Here is a 21,701-nt window from a genome sequence, read left to right as displayed (position 1 = left end):
AGAATTTATAAAAAATATTTTAACACTGTAATTCCATCTAGTTTCTGACAGAATCACGACAGCAACTGAGTTTGTGCGTACTTTTCAGATTTCAGGAATACCTATATGACTTTTATCACTGATACCACAGCATCGTGAATCAGGCACCTTTGTCTGGTACCACAGAAATTTCATTTTCACATTTAGCAAAATTTATGGACCAAATATAAATCATGTTTTGCCTCAAGAAAATGCCAATTACTTATATCATTCCTTAAACAGCAGAATCCGAAATGTCAGTTATTCGGCTGCTAGAAAGAAGGCAGTTTGCTACGCCAAGAGAGTCAGTGTTGTCTATCCTTCAGATGAACTGGGTAAAGTGACAGATCATTCTTAATTACCAGCATTTCTTTGGTAATGCTCAGTATTTGAGGAACATCACAGTTATAAAAACCCAAACTTAGATAAATAATACAGTTAGGTTTAACAGAATCAGTTGCAGTGTTTGCATGACATGAATAGGCTTTGGGCCTAGCTACAAATTCTTAGGTTTCCTGCTCCAAACTTCAAAACGCTCTACACGTGTACCAGGGCTAGGTCCACATTCTTAAGCAGCATCTACCAGCCAGGCTGCCTTGTTCACTCCAAACAAGTTGGTGAAATGTACAGAGTTCCAGTAGTTTACTGCACTCCAGAAACAGCAAATTAAGTTGCTATACAAGCTCTCATTTCCTAGCTATTCACAGATCTCCTCTGTTTAGTACCTCCTTATATTTGGAGTGCTCTATGAACAAAAGAGCAGTATCTAAGTCATTGTAGCAATAATCCATGAGATAATGACCAGTATGCAGACCTCACCTCTACCATCCAAAGACTCAGCTGCAGTGACCAAGAAGAAAGAGTAAAGGCTTCTGCACAGATTGTACAGCCTTGAGAGGAGAAACATGTAACTATTATTCCTAGTCAATTATTCCTTCAGAAGGAATGGTTGCAAAGCCTACAGCAAAATTGCGGTGCTTTAGGGCAAATGGAGCTCAAAGTAAAAATGAGCATTGAAATAACCAAAAAGAAGACATTCTTTCAAACTAGCCCTATTGACAAACACTCCATAAACAGAAAAAAGCCCCAAACACACAAGAAATGAAGGCCACTGAAATACATTCCTAGTAACAGACCAGTCTACTATCACTTAATGGCTGGTAATAATTGGCCTCTGACAGGAGAATAACTTTAGGGCTTTGGGAATTAATGGAAGCATAACTTGTTTCCATTTTAACAACCACCATCTTAGACTGGCAAGAGATCCAGTCAGAGGTGAATGATTGGACCAAATGCAGGTGAGACAGTCATGTATACACAATGCAATTTTTTCCCTACCATTGTTTTTTAAAAGATGACAACTATTTCATCATATCCTATCAGCAAAAAATATGTTATTCTAGGAGGCAAAAATTCTTTCAAACATACACAAGTATTACTTTATAATTAAAGAAATTTCATATGTATGCTAACAGATTTTACCTGGCACAAAAAAAAAAAGAAAAAAAGTGTGTATCTATTGTGATTTACAAATTGTGGTCCTTGGAATTTGACAGCACTGGAATTTTAAAAAACCACATGCACACACAGAGGACCACACAAATACTTCTGGAAACTTTGCATCTCCAAGGAACTAGTATGAAACTATTTTGCTTTAGCAATAATCTGAACTGTTATTCTCCAGTAACTGTTCAGTATCAAGCACAAAGTTCTTTGGCAATCTACATACATACTACTTTCTACATCAAGAGCTAACTTTGCTGCAAACAAATTCATCTTCATCCACGTTTTAACAGAGGGTATCAAAAAGCCCCCCACATACTACCGTAGCCCCATTCATTTCAAATCAGACCTCACTACAGGCTCTATCTTCAGATCAAATCAGCAGCTATAATTTGCACAAAATGTTCTTAAAAATAGTACAACAAGATACAGGACCACAACAACTATGTACAGAACTTCTAATGAGATGAAACAAACCACTTTTACTTGAAACAACTGCTGCAACCAATGTAGTCCAAAAAACAAAAGAACAGGAAAAGTACCACATGCCAAGTAAGTTAAATCAAGATCACAGACTTTCACCTGAACTTGAACTTACAGTCTTGGACAATTTAGTAAGTTCTCAGTAAAATTCCCTCTTACTAGCAGACAAAGAACAGGAGCTGGAGATAATTATATTATACAGACTCTTAAAGCAGCAGCTGCAAAAACTTGGGTAACAGTTCGGCCATAGCACACTGACAGATGGATATGAAACGATTAATAATGAAGGAACACAAGCATGTTATGAACCATACCAACTATTTTATGGATTGTTATACATATCATTCTGAATTTTAGCACAGGAAGAAATACTGTGGTTTGAAAATCTACTATTCAGCATAATTTCTGACCTCAGCTATAATTCATTATGCACAGATAAATTACAACTCCAAATACAGCATATTATGATGCATTTTAAAATCAGAATGTGCAGATTAAAACCAGGACACTGACCTAACAGTGCACAAAAGCCCTAAGCAGTGTAAGCATAGGTTGTATAAAACCAGGCATTGGTTCACCTTTAGTCAAAGTACAAAGCATTGTGATTATGGTATGTTATACAGGCTGTCCTAGAACTGTTCAAAGTTTAAAGAATGTTTCAAGGTTTTTCTTTGCTTCTTCTCAGTAACGATCCCTCTAGCATTTTTACTCATGCTATCCTTTTTACCAAAGATGCAGTTTTACATTCAAAATCTGTGCTACTGCCAGAAACCACACACTCCTGCTCCTCCTTTCTGCCTATATTAGTGCCTCTTCAGCTGCACAATTGCCCACTACATTTTTTCCCCTGGTTTGCTTTTTCAGCTGGTTTACATCCTTGTTCAGGCTCATAAGCAAGCACAAACCAGTTGCAAATGTGATAGTGAAATGAATTACAAGGCAAGTAGGAAAGAAAAAAGCATGCATTATCCCCTCTTTCCTGTTTAATCTCTGCCATTGGTTGACCACCTCTTGATTTTTGACTACTCGTGCTTTCTGTAAGCAGGCTCAATTAACCTACTACCAGTGTGTCACTTGTGATTTGCACAGGTAATTTATTCTGCTTGCAGCTTGTATCTGATGTCTTCTTTTCTAGGGACACCTCCAGAATGGCAGCTGCAGGTCAGTGGATTTCCACATTGCTGGTGGTGGCTCTTCTGTGACTCCCTTAAGCCAACTGAGAAAGGAGACAAAGCAGTAAGTGTTGCTGCCAATCTCAAACAGTATCTCTAAAATAACTATCTCCTTTACTATTGTCAATCTGCTCCTTGAAAATATGACAAGCAGGAGCAAGCTTCACAAAGTGTTTCAGAAGCCTCTCTTTGCTTCTAGCAGCTCTAGATTAGGGACATCACAGAAGCAGAATAAAAAATATCTGCTCTAAATACACAGTACTCTAGTTCTGTGCCTATGTTCTGTACCCAAGGGCTCCTCAGAAACTTTGTACTCACTGCCCAGGTATGACTGTTTCCATTACAATTCCAGAAAGAGCTGTGACATAGAGCTCTTCCATGCAACCAGAGGAAGTTACACAAGCCCAACAAAGGCCAACCTTCGGTGACGCAAAAATTTAAGACTGATAGAAAAAGACACATCACCCCACACTGAACTTCCAATTACACAGTTGTAGCTCACTCGTATTTTTCATAGCATTTATAAAGTTTATAGGAAAATAACTTCAGTTTGGTATTTCAAAGACTGCCAGTATCTGAAGCCATTTTACTTAACTTAATATTCTTGATAAGTAAAGTACCTAGAGCACCAGCATGTGCCTGCAGCATTAAGCAAGCACCCTTTTTCCCTAGGGGAGATCTTTATGAAGTTACAAAAAGCATCTAAGTAGTAAATACTACTAAAGCAATTTTTCTCTCAAGAACTAAGAGTTTCAGTTGCGTAAAAAAACAGTGTTTAGTTCATGTATTAGTGTATCTTGCTAATCAGAACATAATGAAATATGTAATACTTTGGACTGCCAAGAATCCAGTCAAGACCTCGGATACTGTTGAAGAGAAAAGCACTCTTTGCCTAGGTCAAAAGTCTGAGATATGATAAATACAAAAGTAAAGTATGCAAAATACTGTAATCTAGAGGCAAAGAAAGTTATTTTAATGCTGGGGTGGGCAATACAGCTCATCCAAATTGGAGTATCAGATGTTAGGATTATTGAATTGGAAAGAGATACTGTCTTTACAAAAATTCAGATGTAGTCTTACCAAGAAAAACCAGCAGCTCTAATCAAAACTTTGCAGAAAACTTTTCAGTTCTATTCAATGAAAACTTTGAAATCTCATTTTGTTTACCTACTATACTACAGCAGAAATGCTAGATTCTCAAATGAGATATAGCTACGCATTTTAGAGAGAGGTAACATGACAGTTTTGATGAGGTTGCTGAGATCATGTAGACTCTCAAAGGAATCTGTATTTGAAATGGCTCTCCCTCAGTTTTATACCAAATTTCTGCCAAATTAATTAAAATGCTTGCTATTAAAATGATAGGTTTTCTACTTTAAATAGAAAACTGGGGCGAAAAAATTAACACATACAGCTGAAACTTCAGAGAACAATGATATAAAACATAGTTGTTCTCAATAAAGAAGATGGAGTCTTCTTGTAGAAAAGTCAGAATGAAGTTTCTCAGGAGACTTTATGTTATAGATCACAGATTCCAATTCCAATCAAAACAGAGTAAGGAAACCAGAGCAAAACAAAGAACTCTTCTAACGCACAAGAGCCTCAACAGCAGAAGAAAAAGTGCAGACTGAAAAGCTTGTCCTGTAAACCTAGATAATTCTATTTTCAAGGCAGCACAGGATCATCAACCATCTAGCTGCAGTAGTTTAGTCTGGTTGTCTGTTATTACATGTAGAAAGAAGGAAATTTTGCAGACTGCAAAAGGCAGGTTCTGCAGTTAGCAGCAAGCAGACTGCATCATGGAGCTTCCAGACCATATCTGATTAAAAAGCAGCCTCAGCAGCACACCTAGTTCCACATGACTGCAATGCTCTCACAAAGCAGCCCTGTAGACACAAAGAAGGAAGTGGTACCATCACTTCTACTGCTGCCAGTTTCCAAGAAAGTAAAATTTTACTTTTGATCTCTGGGCACATTTGTATTATAAGAGACATAGCATTGCCCAATCTTAATTTTGTTTTATCCCCATCCCTTTATGCCTCAGGGGGGCTGGTACAATATTATTTAGGAGTAACAATTGCAGAGCTGGTCCTCACTATTCCCAGAAGTCCAGGGGCTGAATAACCAAAAAGCAAACAAACACTAGAGAATCTGGAAATCAAATCACTCATTTGTCTATACTGAGCTCATACAGGAGCTCAAGATTCAACAAAGAGCTCAAGACCCATCAAGATTTTTCTAACAACTTGCAATCTGGTCAACTATTCTTTGCATTGTTATCCCGTCTAAAGACTAGAATCACTTTCAGCTGTACATTATGCAAATGCAGAAATATTCCTAGAGAACTTACAGTTTAAATAAAATCAGAGGAAGGAAGAAGCACAAGAAAAAATGCAAAAAAAAGCATTGAATACTCAAAACATAAGTACTTCTCTGCAGTCACAAATAGATTATTGGCCTAAAGGTTCAGGCAGTTTTTCATACAGTCAAAACAGTACATCTTGTCAAACCCTAAACTCCCAAGCCAAGGCATAAAAGCCCATCAGCACAATTAACTGTTGTTTTTTACAGCACATACAGAATAACAGTGTGATAGGGCAGGGGGAAAAAAAAAAACAAAACAAAAACAACCCAAACAAAAAAACCCCTGCCAAATACTGTATTTTTATTTTAGCAACAGAACATCATACATAAGTATGTTACTAAAACTAGGAAACTATAACCTAGATTAATCTATGCAAAGTTTATTGGAAAATGACACATAGCAATCATCAGTGTTTAAAGGTCTCTCATTGAATAAAGTTGTAGAGTCTGCATGAAATCTTGTTATATCCAATAGTTACACAAAGAATCTGTAATGGAAAGAATAATCAATTTTCTTGAAAAACAGGTAAGCAGGGAGGAGATTGCAGGTAAACCATGAGATCAGAATTCAAAATCATCTTGGCCAGTCAGGAAAAATAACATTAGAAGGAGCAACTAGCTAAACAACAAAGTCAGCAAACGCAGATCCAAGATTTTAATAACTGGTAAGTAAACAGCATCAGGCTGTTGCAAAGAAAGCAAACTGGGTTACAATGCATAAGCATGAGATGTCCTGCAAGGCATGAGAAGAAATCCTTCTCCATGACTAAACTTTGCTAGAGATTCATCTGGAATATCGTCCACTTTTGGGCACCTCACTTTCAAGATTATGTAAATCAGCTGAAGGTAACTCAGAGAATTGTAACAACAATGAGGGTTGGAAGACACAAGAAACTGCTTATTTATTTTGGAAGAACTCTTTCAGAAATTCAAGTCAAGGCAGATATCAGAGAAAGTGCCTGCCCTACTTTATAGCAAATATTGTGCATAATCATATAGCAGATCAAAAACAAATCTGGTAACAAAATGTCATTCCTCTCAACTCCCTCTCCTATATGTTAAGCCTGGTGGGTTCTTTCTGCATAATTTCATATGTGCAATTGTGCAGAATGATAGCTTTTGGCAAAGTCACTTGCACTGTAAAATGGAAAAAGCAATGAAGAGAATACTTTAAAAGAAAAAACAAACTGAATTCAAGTATCACGTAACTTTAAACTACCTCCTTTTCACCACCACATGAAAACAGGAAACATTGCTCTACCATTCCTCATTCCTTTTTCTCAGCAGTATTGAACTTTTTATGGTATAGATGGTCCAAAAGGAACAGTGTCAGGCCATAAACTGCATAAACATATATTCTCCAGACACATTTAAAAAAGAACACAAATGGCAGCAGTACTGCAGACAGTTATAATTACATTTTAACCAGCTATTTTAAACTAAAACAAAGCTGTGCCTTCTGAGGATAATTTTTAACAACCATAAAGACAAAGCCATCTAACTTTGCCACTCTAACAACACTTAACATTCAAATTAACTCCTCAAAACTGGTTTTTGCTCAATACTGTGGAGTGGAGGAATAATTGAAACATAAACAGTCTGCCAATAAAAACTGAGTTTACGAAGTTTTAGCAAGGGCAAAGAAGGAATGCTGTTCTGTATGTCCCCTTTAACCATCTTGGCTTCCCAAGTAAACAACAACAAAAATTAAAATTCATGCCAAATCCCACATTACAAATAGCACTGTTCACATAAATGTGAAATTCTGACATTTACTTTTTAAGCAGGTAAAAAAATAAAGGCTAACACTATAATATTTAATTAAAAAATCCAAGCTATAGACTCAGTTCTGGGCATGAAAGTACTGCTAAATATTACATGGTAGGAAATCTTAACATCATAGAATGGTTTGGGTTGGAAGGAACTTTAAAGATCATCTAGTTCCAACTCCTCTGCCATGGGCAGGGAACCTTCTGCTAGATAAAGTTGCTCATCCAACCTGGCCTTGAAAACTTCCAGGGATGGTGCATTGCAACTTCTCTGGGCAAACTGTTCCAGTGCCTCACCGCACTCATTTCACAAACTATTTGTTACTTAAGCAGATGAAGTGCACTGAACAAGGTTAGGTGCTCCTCTTTATACCAAAAAAGAATATGTTTGAAACCAAAAATTCTGATACAGCTAGCACGAATGCCATTTTCTAATGTTGTTCAGTTCACCATTTAATGAGGCCATGAACACCAACATGAATTTTGGTGCAGGGGAAGTGAAACATCTTGAAGAGAACAAGAATTGTTTTTTATTACAAGAAAATTAGTTTTGGAAGTAATCTTCCTGACTTACGAAACAAACTAACTACTGTTTTCCATGGCTCAAAACAAAGGCAGGTCTACTCAAAGATTCTTTGTTTCATACAGAAGAATAAAGTCAGCAAATTGTGCAATACCTACATTATTCTAAATATTTATGCTTCTGTGGGTAATGTTCACAGAATGATTAGCATAAGACACTAGGATCTTTTCATCCTATTGAGTTGATTGGAGGACTACTCAGTGTCTCCAAGAACCTGGTTAATTATCTTAATAAAATTCTGCAGGTTCAGGTGCTCTACTGTGTCTTCTAACCAGTCACATTGTTTTAACTTTCAGGCTGCTGCCTAGAGGAATACACAAACTTAATGGAAAAAAGTATGAAAGCTACTCATATGAAGGGAGAAGGAGAGGAACAACACAAGTAGCAGCCCCACACTGAAAGGAGAACTACATCATTACATAAACCTTGAGCAAGCAGATGGCCAAGAGTTCAGTGTGATTATGTAGAAATACGAAGATGCTTCTATTAGCAGTTGGAAAGGGTATTCAAGTTCACATACATACATAAACCCAAAATATGCTTAAAACCTGAGTGACATGACACTATACATAAATATCAGCAGCTTAACAGAAAAGGACCCATACTTTCCACTGAATTCTCACCACTAGAAACAGTTTGAACCACATCTGGCCTATATATGGCTAGTTAAGTTCTGGTAACTCAATTCCAAATTATTTTCTTCTGTTAAGGTTAACTCTTCATTAAAGAAATGCATGTTTCAATGTGGTATAACTTGTAAGAGATTTCTCTTTTTAGAAAACTTCAAAATGGAAGTAGTTCCCTAATTTTTTCAAGTAAAGTTTCACTTATTCTAGATTTAAACATCCTGCAAAGATAATTCAATTACTGTTTCTGTAACACTGGTACTAAACATACTTTTTAATAGCAAAATATAGAAACCAAGCTTGCATTTCAGCAGCTTACAGTCCAGATGCAGACAAAGTAACCTGAAAGTCTAATGTATCCCCATATTTTTGGAAAAGTCATCAAACAGTGTTGCTACACAATGTAGCAACAAATCAACTATCCATTTGTACCAAACTCTTTACATATTTATTTCCAATTCAAAGGGAACCGGGATCTAAACAATTTTTATTGAAATTCAGAAATCTTTTATTTTGAAATTAGTTTTGCACTCCCTAAACAAGTATTTTCAAATATCAGAACAACATGTCAAAAGTACAGGAGGTGACAACAATGATCTATGTGCAAACAGAACAAAAAGAAGCAAGAATGAGACCAAATGGGAATACTTGATTATAAACAAAAAGAAAACAGCATGAATATTCCCTCTGTGCCAACAGAAGCACTTCAGTTCTGAGACACTTTATTGCAGGAAGATGAGACAACACAAGTAAATACACTTAACAAAAGACAGCAGAAAAGGCACTGCAGATGTCAAGTAATTTCTGCATATGAACTGGTTTTGAGAAGAAAAAACTTACTCGACCTAAAGGCAAATACAATTTAGCTAAACATTTGGCTTTCTAAAGTAAATGAAAATGTTGGGTGTAAGTTTAAGTAGCACAATGCATAAGTGATTGTGAAGCACTGAAACTAAAATCTATGAGATCAGAGTGTGAAAAGAAAATTGACTGTGACAGATCTGTTGTCATATCATAAATATCAAGTGTATTTTTACGTTTTAAGTGGAGCATGTCAATCCTAAAGGGGGAGAAATATTACCTGTGGAACTTGTGGGCTTCTTGAACTACTGTTAATTTACTTAGCATAGAAAATGAAAGCATTGGGGAGTAATTACATAAGGTTTGTCTTTCATTTGCTCTAAAAATCCACACATGAGAGATTAAAGTTTCTCATCCTAAGTTACTTCATAATTTCAGAAAGAACAAATAAAAAAAACCCAGATCATACTATTATACATTTGCTGGTACTAATAACCAACATATTGATCATAAATAACAAAGGTTCACTTCAGTGATCTAAGAACACAATCCAGACAAAAGCAGAAAGGACAGCAAGTGTTGTAATTTGGTTAGCCTTAGGGTTTTCCAAAATAAATTTCATCTTCAGTCTCAATTTGACATTTAAAAGAATGCTTAAAGCAGTCTGGTTTTGCAACTGCCGCTTCTGGAGTACTTTTTCACGGAGATGTCTAGCCAGCTTCACACATTTTCTCAAGTATTAATGACTTGAAAATCAGAGTCTATGAATAACTCATTTTATAAGGTAAATATTTAAATCTCAACAACAATTCTAGTCATATTGGGTTTTAGTTTTAGCTCTTCACCGAAAAGGAGACATCTCTTAACTAGCACGAACCCTGAATTATTTTCACCAAATACCACCTACTAATAATATATAGTTTCCTGTGAATATAGAAGGAGAGAAGAAAGAAAATCCAAAGTGCATTTTACCTTCTTTCTTTTGCAGAAGGTTAAGGAAGCCAGGAAGCTCGACAGGAAACATACAGGACTCATTACTGTTGCTTAAATGTAATCTGGTAGACAGCATCAACACATTGTAAGAGAACACATTCAGATCCAAATGCTCTCAACTACAAGATGCTCTATCAACAGATAAAGGTAATTTTTTCATATAGATTTGCATATTCACTGGATTTCAAAACAAAAGGGGATTTTGTTTGATTGATAATCAAGCTGTCCTTCTCAGTTTCTAGGAATTGCTTTTGATCTCACTGGCTAGTTCCAACCAAATCTGGGAGAAAAAAAGGATGTTTTGGTTTCAGCTCTGTGCCAGAAAAAAGGGACAATGCTACATAGTACCCCATGGAGGCAAAAGCTTTAGAGACTGTTCAGTCATCAGTATGGCTGCCAGGTCACCTGTCAGTCGGCCATAAGTGATCTAAGCCTTGTGCTGCCTCTTGCTCTGGCATCACTTAAAATGCCTAGAATGAACCTGGGCTTACTGCTAAGTTACATGGAAGAAAAGATAAAAAAAGGTGATCAGGCATCCTACTTGACTTTTAAGAAACAACTTAAGCTTTACTAATGTCCATAAATTTAAAAAAAAAAACCTTTTGCTTTTCTTTGTACTTTACAAACAACAACAAAAAGAAACACAAAAAACCTACAACAGCAAAAAATTCAGTCAAGTAAAAAATTACAGTCACAAACCACTTTCACTCGCTTCATTCAGTGGCTAAGATGGGACCATTCAATTAATATGTTTATTATTTTTTTCTCATCTCAAGACATAGATTAAGTTTTCATTTACTACAACCGTTTTAAATTTACACTGAGGATGGCAACTGCTTCTTTCCAATGAGCATCTATATATTGTCCTGGACTCAGTATTAAGTTCTTTGTTATTAGCAATGACCCTATCCTCACAGCATCTTCTCAATGAACAGTTCTGCCCCATTTTACAAACTGAAAATAGAGGTGTAGAAAGGTTAATGAACAACTACCATCAGTTTTGGTATAATCAAGGTCAATTTTTTTTCCAAATACTTCATACCATACAGAGCTACCTGGGTTTGGAACAGCTCCCCTTGAGTTTGGTAAAAACTATGACTGCTAGCCACTCTTGCACATCAAACCCAATAACCTGACACCACGAACACATAATTATAAACAGAGAGTTTATAATGCCAACAAAAATAACTGCATTAAAATCCTTTTAACTATGGCATAACATGGTAGCACAGGGTTTCCACAAACTTAACCCTGTTTGAACCCATTTCCCTTTTCGGAAATGGAGGAAGAACACCCACTTAAACATGCTCATGATAAGCAGCTATTTATGTTTAGTAATGCATTCCAATGGTTAATTAGTCCAGTAAGAACACACCCCTTATTTGAAGTCTGAACTTGCTTAATTCAGCTTCCAGCCACAGACCTGTGGTACACCTGTGTCAGCCAAAGAGAGCTTTTATCAAATACCTCTTTGCCGAGTAGGTGCATATTGACTAATGAAGCCCTTAACATTTCCTTAGCTAAGCTAAACAAAGGAAGCTTTACTAAGACTGCTCTCCCCCATTCATTTTCAAGGCTGTTCTCTGGAAGTTGATTTTTCACCCCCCTCTCTGGACTGTCAACAGCAGATGTACTGCTCCATTAAGAGTTATAGCTGGTATCTCCTAATTTCCAGTTCCCTTGTTCAACTACTCAAAGTTTTTCACCAGTCCTTTAGCTACAGCCAAAAGGATTGACTTCAAGTTCAAATCCTATCAGCCTCAGTTTGAGTCTCCCTAATTGCTCCCCGATTTAGTATTTAGCTGCACTGATTGTGCCATGAAGCATTATATTCATGTGTCCAATTTATTAGTGATCTAAATCACTTTGCAACCTTACTAACGTCCTTAAGTAGAAATTTATATTTATGATTTTCTAGGTAAGTAAAAACATCTGAAATAACTCCAACACAGTTATTTACAGTGAGAACCTCAGATACTCTGTAAGGGAAGTTAATGCAACATATGGAACAGCAGACTGATTTTATGGTTTGCACCAACAGTTGCTGATGCATAACACACTCCACCACTGGATTTTGCATGTTAGCCAGACAGTCTTGCTTAGGAATCCGTGTTTGCAAGAACCCAAATCTCTAGCCCAAGCCCTCCTAGAATTCTTAATTAATACTTGCTAGAGTTTATTTTGCAACATAAATTTTAACAAATATTTAAAATACTCTAGAACCAACCAACCAGCAATGCTTGCTAAAGATGATAAACGAAAACAGAGTGCATTTGCATTAAATAAATTGGAAAAATCTAATCAATAGTTGCTTTAAAAACATACAAGTTTCCAATTTGTGTATTTGTGTATCACATGTAATTACACGGATCTTCAAAGATTTAAATTAAAAGGTAAGACATCTCATCAACCAATTCAAAAAGTCAGAGGCTGTAACCAAAGCACAGGTTCCTGCTAAAAATCCCAGAACTCCTTGCTGAAGTGTTCACAGTGAGAAACAATCTCAACATCAGGTACTGAAAATGTCTCAAAGCAAACATGTCAGCTTTAACATAATGAAACCTCTAAATGTTAAGAGCTTTATATTCTTCTTATGTAGGAAGAATTAGGATCACAGTCTTAGGCTACTTCATAATGTCCAATTCTAAGATTTTTGTGCATATCAATACTGTTGCTCTGACTAAGCAGGACAGCAGCATGAAATGTCAGAGCTTCAAATGCAGCTCAGCTTCACCATTTCAGTGAAGGCAGAAGGAGGGGCTGGGGCTGTCTAAAGAAGAAGAAAATGGAGAAATAGAGAAAAATAGTGTCTTTTCATAAAAATTCTCCCCTTTCTCAAAGGAATGCATAATATTTTCTCAAAATATCAGAGTGTACATGCTTACACACAATTCTTTCCAGGCTTCTTAAAGCAGTTATAAACATTACTGGGTGCACCGACTAGGATGCTATCTTTTGTACATGAACTTTAAAGGCACTTAGGCAGGGTTTCATCTTCTCCATCAGAACTCTTGAAGTCACGCAGCAGAAGGAAATCCATTCCTCTTAAGTTACATCAGCCTACTTCTGATGTGATAGTTTCTGTGACCTCAGGAGCGTCAGAGTGAAAAAGGCCCCACCAGTCTTACTCACATTCTTACCACAGCTTCTCCTTACACTAGAGTGATGAGTAGTTACCCATACCAGGAAATACTTTAAAGAGTTGAGTTTCAATGGTATCTTTTGCAATGACCCTTTGTGGATCACGTAATAAACACACACACAAACACATATGCAGTTTACATCTTCTAAAGCACTTTTCAGTCAGGTCTAACCAGTCGTTGCACTGAGTGTCCATGTCTTCCTTTGCATTTTATGGGCAAGTCCACAGACAAGGATTTGCTGAGCTGTTACCTTCCCTTCTGCAGAAGTTAGCATACATTATCAGCTACAAAAGGAATTTATGCTGTTCCAGAGCATAAGCCTTTTTGAGATTCTATTAACTTAAGTAAAAGAAACAGAGGCAGAAAAAGATCTTCAGCTACCCAGGGTATACACTAGTTACAGTGACAATACAGTACAAAGGAACCATCAGGATAAACAGTATTTAACGGCAACAAAATGTAGGATTTAAGGAAAAAAAACCAAAAAACAAAAACAATGCACTGAGAGACAGCTGGGGAATCTTGTAATTTCTTATTTAAAGTCACAAATTAACAAAAAATAAAAATAATTTCTAAGAAATTTTTAAAAATATCACAGAAGAAACACACCAAGCAGAACAACTACTGTTCTTCCATTTCCTAATTACATTCCAACTGGAACCTGCTTAAAGATTCCTACTAGAATCATTGTCTGGTCTTCGTCTGTCATCTTCCTCCTCCTCTGATTTTATTACTTGATACTGTAAGACAAAAACATAGAAAAGGAAGAAGAACTTACTGGTATTGAGAACTCCTCTGCCAAATACTTCAACACTGATGCTCCTCTAGTCAAAAAGTTACTTCTCTCTGCCAGATTGCCCTGGAGTTTTGTATCAAACTCCTTTCTGACAACTGAAGCAACAGAGTCAATTACTATGAGTTTAACTTTCTTTGAAATAATTTCTTCTTCCAAAGACATAATCCTGAAAAAAAAAAAAAGTCACTGATATCATTATATACACAATAGAACCATTTTATAACCCTGAAATTTTTTTAAATAAAGTTTCCTTTCATAAGCTGAAAGTCAGTCCCTCTTTTTCCCTCCTCACACATCACCTCCATTAACATCTGCATTGTATTAAAGAGATTTGAAAAGGAATCTGAGGCTCAGTGGGCCCAAGGCAGGATCTCTCCAAAAGAGACTTTTGGAAGACCTCTAGTTAGCAACACTATGCTGTACAACTCCTGAATGGCAGACAGCAAGTAAAGTGGACATTGAAACTCTGCCTCTCTGCGGCCTTCCAGTACTTCAAAGGGATCTATAAGTAGGAGGGAGACTGACTTTTTACATGGGCAGATAATGATAGGACAAGGGGAAATGGTTTTAAACCAAAAGAAGAGAGATTTAGGTTAGAAGTTAGGAAGAAATACTTTAGTCAGTGGGTAGTGAGGCACCCACAAAGGTGCCCAGAGAAGCTGTGGATGCCCCAACCCTGGAAACGTTCAGTGCCAAGCTGGACGGGGCCATTAACAACCTGACCTAGTGGATGCTATCCTTGCCTATGATGGGAGGTTTGGAACTAGGTGATCTTAAACCTCTTTTCCAACCCAAGCCATTCCATGTTTCTTTACTATGCTACTAGCTGTTCACTGATAAAGCTGTATTAGAAAGAAACTATTCTTATAATAATTCTCCCACTAACATAAAACACACAACATGATGCTAAAATGTAACTTAATTAATTTTCATTGTGACATTTGTTCACAAATCAACATAAGGTAACAACATGACAATACAACACTGCCAACAATAGCACTCAGGCTGGTGATCGTTAAACAACTCCTCCCTTCCACTGCTGGAGGAGTCCCCATCTTCCTGGAAGTAAACTGCTTTGGAGGAACAAACTCTATTTCATGGAAAATGTAACTCTTGTAGTATGGTCTCTCCACAATCCAAGAGAATATCTGTATCTTGAACATTCCCCTTCAAAGGCTTAGAAGGATCAGATAACATAGAAATTGTCTATCAGAAATTAAAAAACATCAAGTGGAATAGTCACATGTTATGAAATGAAAAGAGCAATGTCAATCTTTCTGTTACTTTGTTAGACACCATGCTGGTATCCACATGAAAAGGTCTCAAATAAATTAATTACTCTTTACAAAACCTTGATATACAAAAATATTGATATAGAAAATCCAGTCAAAATTGTGGGTTTTTTGCTTTTTTTTTTAAACTATGGAAAAGAATACCTCTTCAGTACACTGCAGCAGGTCAGCTCTCGGTACAGGTGGATGCTACGGGTCATGCAGAACAGCTTTTCATCCGAGTCAAAATAAGCAGGGAATCTGTTTGCTGCTATCTCAATCAATCTATTAAAACAAACAAACAAGCAAACAAAAACCACCCAAAAAACAAAAGGCATAATACTGCACAAAGAATAATACAGGCTCATAAGGCACCAAGCATTCAGAAAGCCAATACAGCAAACCTCTGAGCCATAAGCAGATACCAACTAAGACTGGAAACCTTTTTAAAAGGAAAAGCATACTTTATCAGTCAGACTGAAACAGAGGAAGTCAGAACAGTTAGGGTCTCTTTCCAGTGATGCTGAGTCCATGGCACACTAGGGAAAGACATCACGTGTCCATATGCAAAGAAAGGGCCTATCTCCTCTAGAAGGAAACTGCAAAGTTTAGTTACTGAATAAGTTCTTCAACTTTTATACCAGAGGTTCCACTCAATGACCAAGCATTTTCCTATTCTAATTATTTTATCTAAATATTAACTTCATTTCAACAAAAGTACTCTCCAGTTCTAACCATCTTACTTTTCACCTTTATCTTGCAGTGAAATCATAAAGTTGGCTTTGTGTGACCACAGAAATTTAACAAACTGCTAAGAAGCAGAAGAACCATTAGAAGACCCAACGAACATGGAAGCAGGACTGCAAAGAACAGAGCCCAGCTCAACTGCAAATATTTATGCATGCAGTACATGTATGGAAAATATGCCTGACAAAGTAAATCTTTTCACAGATAATCTCCTTAAAAACATGAACAATGTCATTTAGATGGGAGACTTCCACCATAACCATTTCTGGTTTATATGACCTATTTATGAAAAGGGCTTGTAAAATCTTATTAAAATACACTTGTTAGAACGCAGCAAAAAAACCAAAAAAGTAAACACCATTGTGTCAGAAGGTGACTGAGGCTCCAGCTGCCAAGGCATCTACAACTGAGCATGCATTCATTCAGATACCACAGCTCCAAACAGCAAGACATGATGTAACAAAAAGACTGAACAGTTTAAGCGGCTCCTTTACTGATAGAACTGAATGCAGGCTTCCATGAATAAATGTTCTCCACTATCTTATTAGCAAATTCATAACCCTTCAAAACCTTGAATTACAATTGCTAAGCATACCACTACTTATTATCAGAGTAGACCAAGGAAGTATATCAGATAACAGGTGATAACACCAAAAGAAGCCAGAGGAAACTGGATATTTATTATTTGTTGTCAAAATACGTTCATATTCACAAATTATGACTTTGAAAAAATCTCTCATACAGATGTAAAACTAAACAGTTTTCAGTTAAATTATATTTTTTACATAAAATCATTGAGGAAACTAAATGGTATGCATTTTAGAAATGCTGACTGCCTATAAACTCCTCAGAAATCACTTGAAAGAAGTTCCACTCCTCTGACCACCAGACAATTTCACCTAGATCCTTAAAGAGACAATCCAAGAACTTCACTTTGAAACTTGTAGTTACAATCTGTACACAGAAATTTTTTTCCACAATGAAGATTTTATTTTTTAGTAACAAAAAATACTTTGTTTGTATTTTAAACAGACACATCCTACCACCTATAGCTTGAGAAGAGTGGCATCTAGTGGATTATACTTGTGGGCACAACTTGGTAGTTATCTCAATGCTTTTGATTTAGGCCCATTTCATTAAAACACAAAGTTAAAGCCATTTTAGGGAAAACAAAATTAAAATCAGTTTTATTTGGTTCAAAAATAGAAATACTAAGCTTGAATGTCAATATACCTACCCTGAGCAAACCATTTCAATAGCCTGAATCTCCTTCATTAGGTACATCACTTATCACATCTAAACTTGTCCAGCAGAATTTCCAGAGAGAGAATTTTGTCTGCTCACCTGTACAATTAATCATGTAGACTATTAGGGCAATGGTGAGCTGCTGTCATAGGTTAGCAAGCAGAGTCCCAGAAGGGATGTCCTTGCTGAGGGGTGCTTACAGTTTCCTCTGGGACCTGACAGAACCTATCAGCTGGCCAGTTTGAATATGGACAATTCTTTAAGCCACTTAAAGTTGTGGCCGCCTCTGTGATACACAAGAATAGACAAACTCCCCCCCAAGCTCTCTCTCGTTTCCGGCGCTGGGACAGGTGGCTGCAGGCCCCGTGTGGGGGCCAGCGGGCCATGGCCATCCTGGAGCCATGGACCTGTTCCAGCCGTGGAACCCCCCCCACTGCCTTGCCGTGGGCAGCCGGAGCGGCTCGGCTCTCCCCCCTCTCCACTGCGATAAGAAACATTCAACATTCCAGCTGCAAAGCTGCAAGGCCAAGGTGAGATTAACCCTTTTATTGCTGTGAAGAGCTGAAAACCTGAGGGAAGAGAGAGAGGAGATGCTTAAAGCTGAAATTCTGCTGTGAAGCTATGATATATCAGAGTATCCCGTTGTCATTTCATGAAGATATGGGGGGTGGAGTGTTCAACTCGCAAGCAAAAGCACCTGCGCTGAGATAGGCAGATGCTGATGCAGCTGTAATTTCATGAGAAGTTTGGACAGGGAGAGATGGACCAGATGAGGACTTTGGCTCCAAACGGGAAAGGAGAAAACCTCAGTCCCTAGAGATGGACCAGATGAGGACTTTTGCTCCAAATGGGAAAGGAGAAACCTCAGTCCCTAGAGATGCTCCCAGAGATAGTCCTAACGATGAAGATGAGGAAGACCCTTTGCTCCCAGGGAAGGAGAAGGGCCTCTGTTTTTGTTTCTGAACGGTTCAACCTTAAAATTGTACCCCAAAAAACTTCAAGAGTGGACCCTCGAAAGCAGTTGCGGGAAAAGCTGCAAGTCGGGGGAAAGGACTCACACGCAGGCAGAGAGACTCCTCTTCCTAAATGGACTGAACGATATTTGGAAGTGGGCGGCTGTTGCCGCCTGTTCTGAGCTTCCCCTCCCCCCTCCCAAAGACATGTGCTCATAGCTCCTTTGTTCCAAGCGCGGGCAAAGCCAAATGTAACTCAGACTCTTCAGCAGTGTCTGATTGGCCGGTCACCCCGGGTCCGCCCCCAGTCCTCCCCTTTCCCCTTCTCCGAATAAAAGATGGTCGAGGGGAGGCAAACGCTCTCTCTCAGCTCAGCTACTTTCCTGTAAACATCTCTGGTCGTCTGTCTCATTTGAAGGCTTCTAACTGCAGGGAATTGAGCGAGCAGGGAGCTATATTTCTCCCTCTTTGCTTCTGCTGATGGTATTTGCTCTGCAGCTGATTCAGGTACCGATTTTAGAGCTACTAAAGTGCTAGATTGCCCGTGCTACCTCTCAAGGCTGCTCAAGGCTTTCTAAGGCATTGAAATACAAGCGCTAGCCGGTATAAAGCTGAAAAGATACCTTCCGCAGGCGGCTGTCTCATTGTGATAATGTTTTCATAGCACGAGCAAGAAGAGACTTCTCTTTCTAAATGGACTGAACAAGGTTATTATGGCAGTGGTAAACAGACTGAACATCTCAAGGGTTGTCTTTTTACATTGTCAGTGGGAGAAGGGAGGAAGGTGGGGGGAGGAGGAGAGTTCTGAAGGTGGTATAATTTTTTTTCCCTCTTTTAGGTCTGTTAATAAACTTCTTTATATTCTTTCAAGTTTGGTGCCTGCTTTGCATTTCTCCTAATTCTTATCTCACAGAAGATAAACAGTAATGAGTATTTTCGACCAAACCACTACACTAAATTGGTGTTTCCGCCCGGTTACAAACCCAACCCGCTACAGCTGCCATTAAATAGCCTGCATGAAACGAGATGCCACTGTGCTTTCTTACAGCCATGCATATCACAAAGAACATCATTATACACACTGACCTAAAACAACATGTTGAGATTGAAGCACTATTTACAGAGCTCCATGCAGGCTAAAGTTCTTTAATATTTAAATGCCTTTTGTCATGATGAGATCAAAAATTGCACAGAACATGTTTTCTCCAATCAGGACAGAAGCCCATGGGATAGATAAATCTGTTTTTTCTCAGCTTTGGTACACAGAAATCTGTATCTAGTGTTTTTCACCAGCAGTATGACTAGTGACAAAAGCCAACTTAAATTCTTTTCAGACTTTCTGAAAAGTCTAGTAAGTTTTCAGTTAATAGCTGGTTACTATATAACTGATTACAACAATTTTGATTTCCAGACTTACTATGGCCCTTTCCATCTACCAGTCCTACTGTCCATGTTCTGGTGAAGTGGAATGACAGACACCACTTGCACTTCTACAGCTTTCTCTTACACAAGGGAAAAATACATAAATTACAGAAACCCGTGGCATATCTTACAAGACCAGCCTCAATTCTGATCACTCTTCCAAGTATTTGCTATTACACTGAACTAAACTGTCATGTTAGAGAATAACGAGACTGCGAAAGTTCATGGAATCAAAGTTCCCTTCCCTGAAGTAAGACCTGCCAGGCAGAGTTTACATCACAAGAAATAAAATTACCCAGCTTTATGCAGTATCTTTCTAGAAGCAGCACAGCATTACAGCCTGTATTACTTAGCAACTCTCAGCCCTACAAAGCAGAAGGGATACAAACACTCTTCTCAGACTTTCTGTAGAGACTTTTGAATGTTAAATAAAAATAGTGCCAGCTAAATGTCTCTATCAAGCCCTTTAAATTAAGGTGCTATTAAATGAGTATTTGTCTTAAGTGTTGAGAGCAACAACAAAAACTACGTATCTTCTACCTGCCATCTATTAATAATACAGGATTGCAGAATCATAAGGAAAATCGGATTAGAAAGAGAACTCAGGAGATTTTGAGGCAACATTCTGTTCAAAGTAGTGCCAGCTATGAAGTCAGAACAAGTTACTTGAGTCTTTATCTAATTCACAAGTCTTCAAGGTGGCAGCACCACCTCTCTGGGCGAAGTTTTTTCACCACAAAGGCAGTTAGGAATTGCAAATCTTCTCCATGTATCAGCCCAGAAATGAAGCTCAATGTATGCCTGCTGTCTCCCAGCATACACCCCTGTGCCATCTCCTTAAGGCCTCCTCACTGGCAAGAGAAGGCCACTGTTAGATTGCCCCAATGCTTTCTCCCCGCTATACTGAGCAAGACCTCGGTCTCTCCACAAATGGAAAATGCTCCAGCTCCCAAACACCTTGGGAAAAGGGGATATGCACCTCCCTGGCTCTGATGGTTCAGCTCCTTAGAAGATGCAGCATAGAAAGTATAAGGTATAGTCAGTCTGCTGGAACTGTGTTTATTTATCATTTGCAACTGAGCAATATTAAATACGATTTAATACATAAGTAGTCTTATCCTTAATATTATTTTCACCATGTTTCCTTTCTACGTCCTATTCTATTTTCAGCAGTTTCATTTTCATGTGCATCTGCTTTCCTTTTCTTTAGCATTCATTTCTAAGTGACAAGTCTTAACGCACTCTTTAGGTCCTACTTTTTTTACTATTTACATTTCAGGGACCTGAAACAAAACTTAAGTGGTATGTAAGCAGAAAGCACCATATTTTGCAGAGCCATTGCTTGAAGCTTTTTTTCTTTAATATATTATACTTTAAACTTTTGTGAAATTACCTTGATAAAAAACAGGGTTAGAAATCCCACCTTCTCATCCATGATAACTTGAAACGAATAATCAATGGACATACATTTGCTCTGATACTCCAGATTAATGCCATGGCTATAGCTACTAAATCATCAGAAATATATTAATTATTTCAGTGAACCTCTTTCTGCCCATTTTTCTACACAAATAAGGATTAGAATACTTTACTTCTTGTCCCTCCCCAGACCCTTAATAACTTTTGAACTTGCTCATTCCAAACAACAAACAACAGGGACACAGGAACTGAAATCCCAAAACCATCAAAGCCTCAAAGTTTAGCAAAGTTGGTAACTAAGCAAAGTAAATTAGAGCTACACTGCTGGATTTTTCAACAGTTAATCAGCCAGTTAACATGGGAAGAGTGGCAACCCACACGTGTAACTCTCAG

The 21,701-nt window shown here is 37.7% G+C and overlaps 1 protein-coding gene across 3 annotated transcripts in view; it reads right to left on the bottom strand.

The window, feature by feature from the left end:
* The window catches only part of RAD51B (RAD51 paralog B), a 424,424-nt gene that overhangs the window by 350,387 nt on the left and 52,336 nt on the right, over positions 1 to 21,701 (bottom strand). For all 3 annotated transcript variants that reach the window (XR_004240589.1, XM_032110706.1, XM_032110707.1), the window contains exons 6-7: positions 15,688 to 15,807; positions 14,234 to 14,417 (exon numbers count right to left, since the gene is read on the bottom strand). Coding sequence is in view for 2 of the 3 variants with exons in the window: in XM_032110706.1 (XP_031966597.1) it covers positions 14,234 to 14,417; positions 15,688 to 15,807 (304 nt within the window). In the remaining variant the exon portion in view is untranslated. The remainder of the gene's footprint in view (positions 1 to 14,233; positions 14,418 to 15,687; positions 15,808 to 21,701) is intronic.

Source organism: Corvus moneduloides, chromosome 6, assembly GCF_009650955.1.
Source record: "Corvus moneduloides isolate bCorMon1 chromosome 6, bCorMon1.pri, whole genome shotgun sequence".
In the NCBI taxonomy this organism is placed as follows: Eukaryota; Metazoa; Chordata; class Aves; order Passeriformes; family Corvidae; genus Corvus; species Corvus moneduloides.
This window is presented reverse-complemented; position numbering and strand designations above follow the sequence as displayed.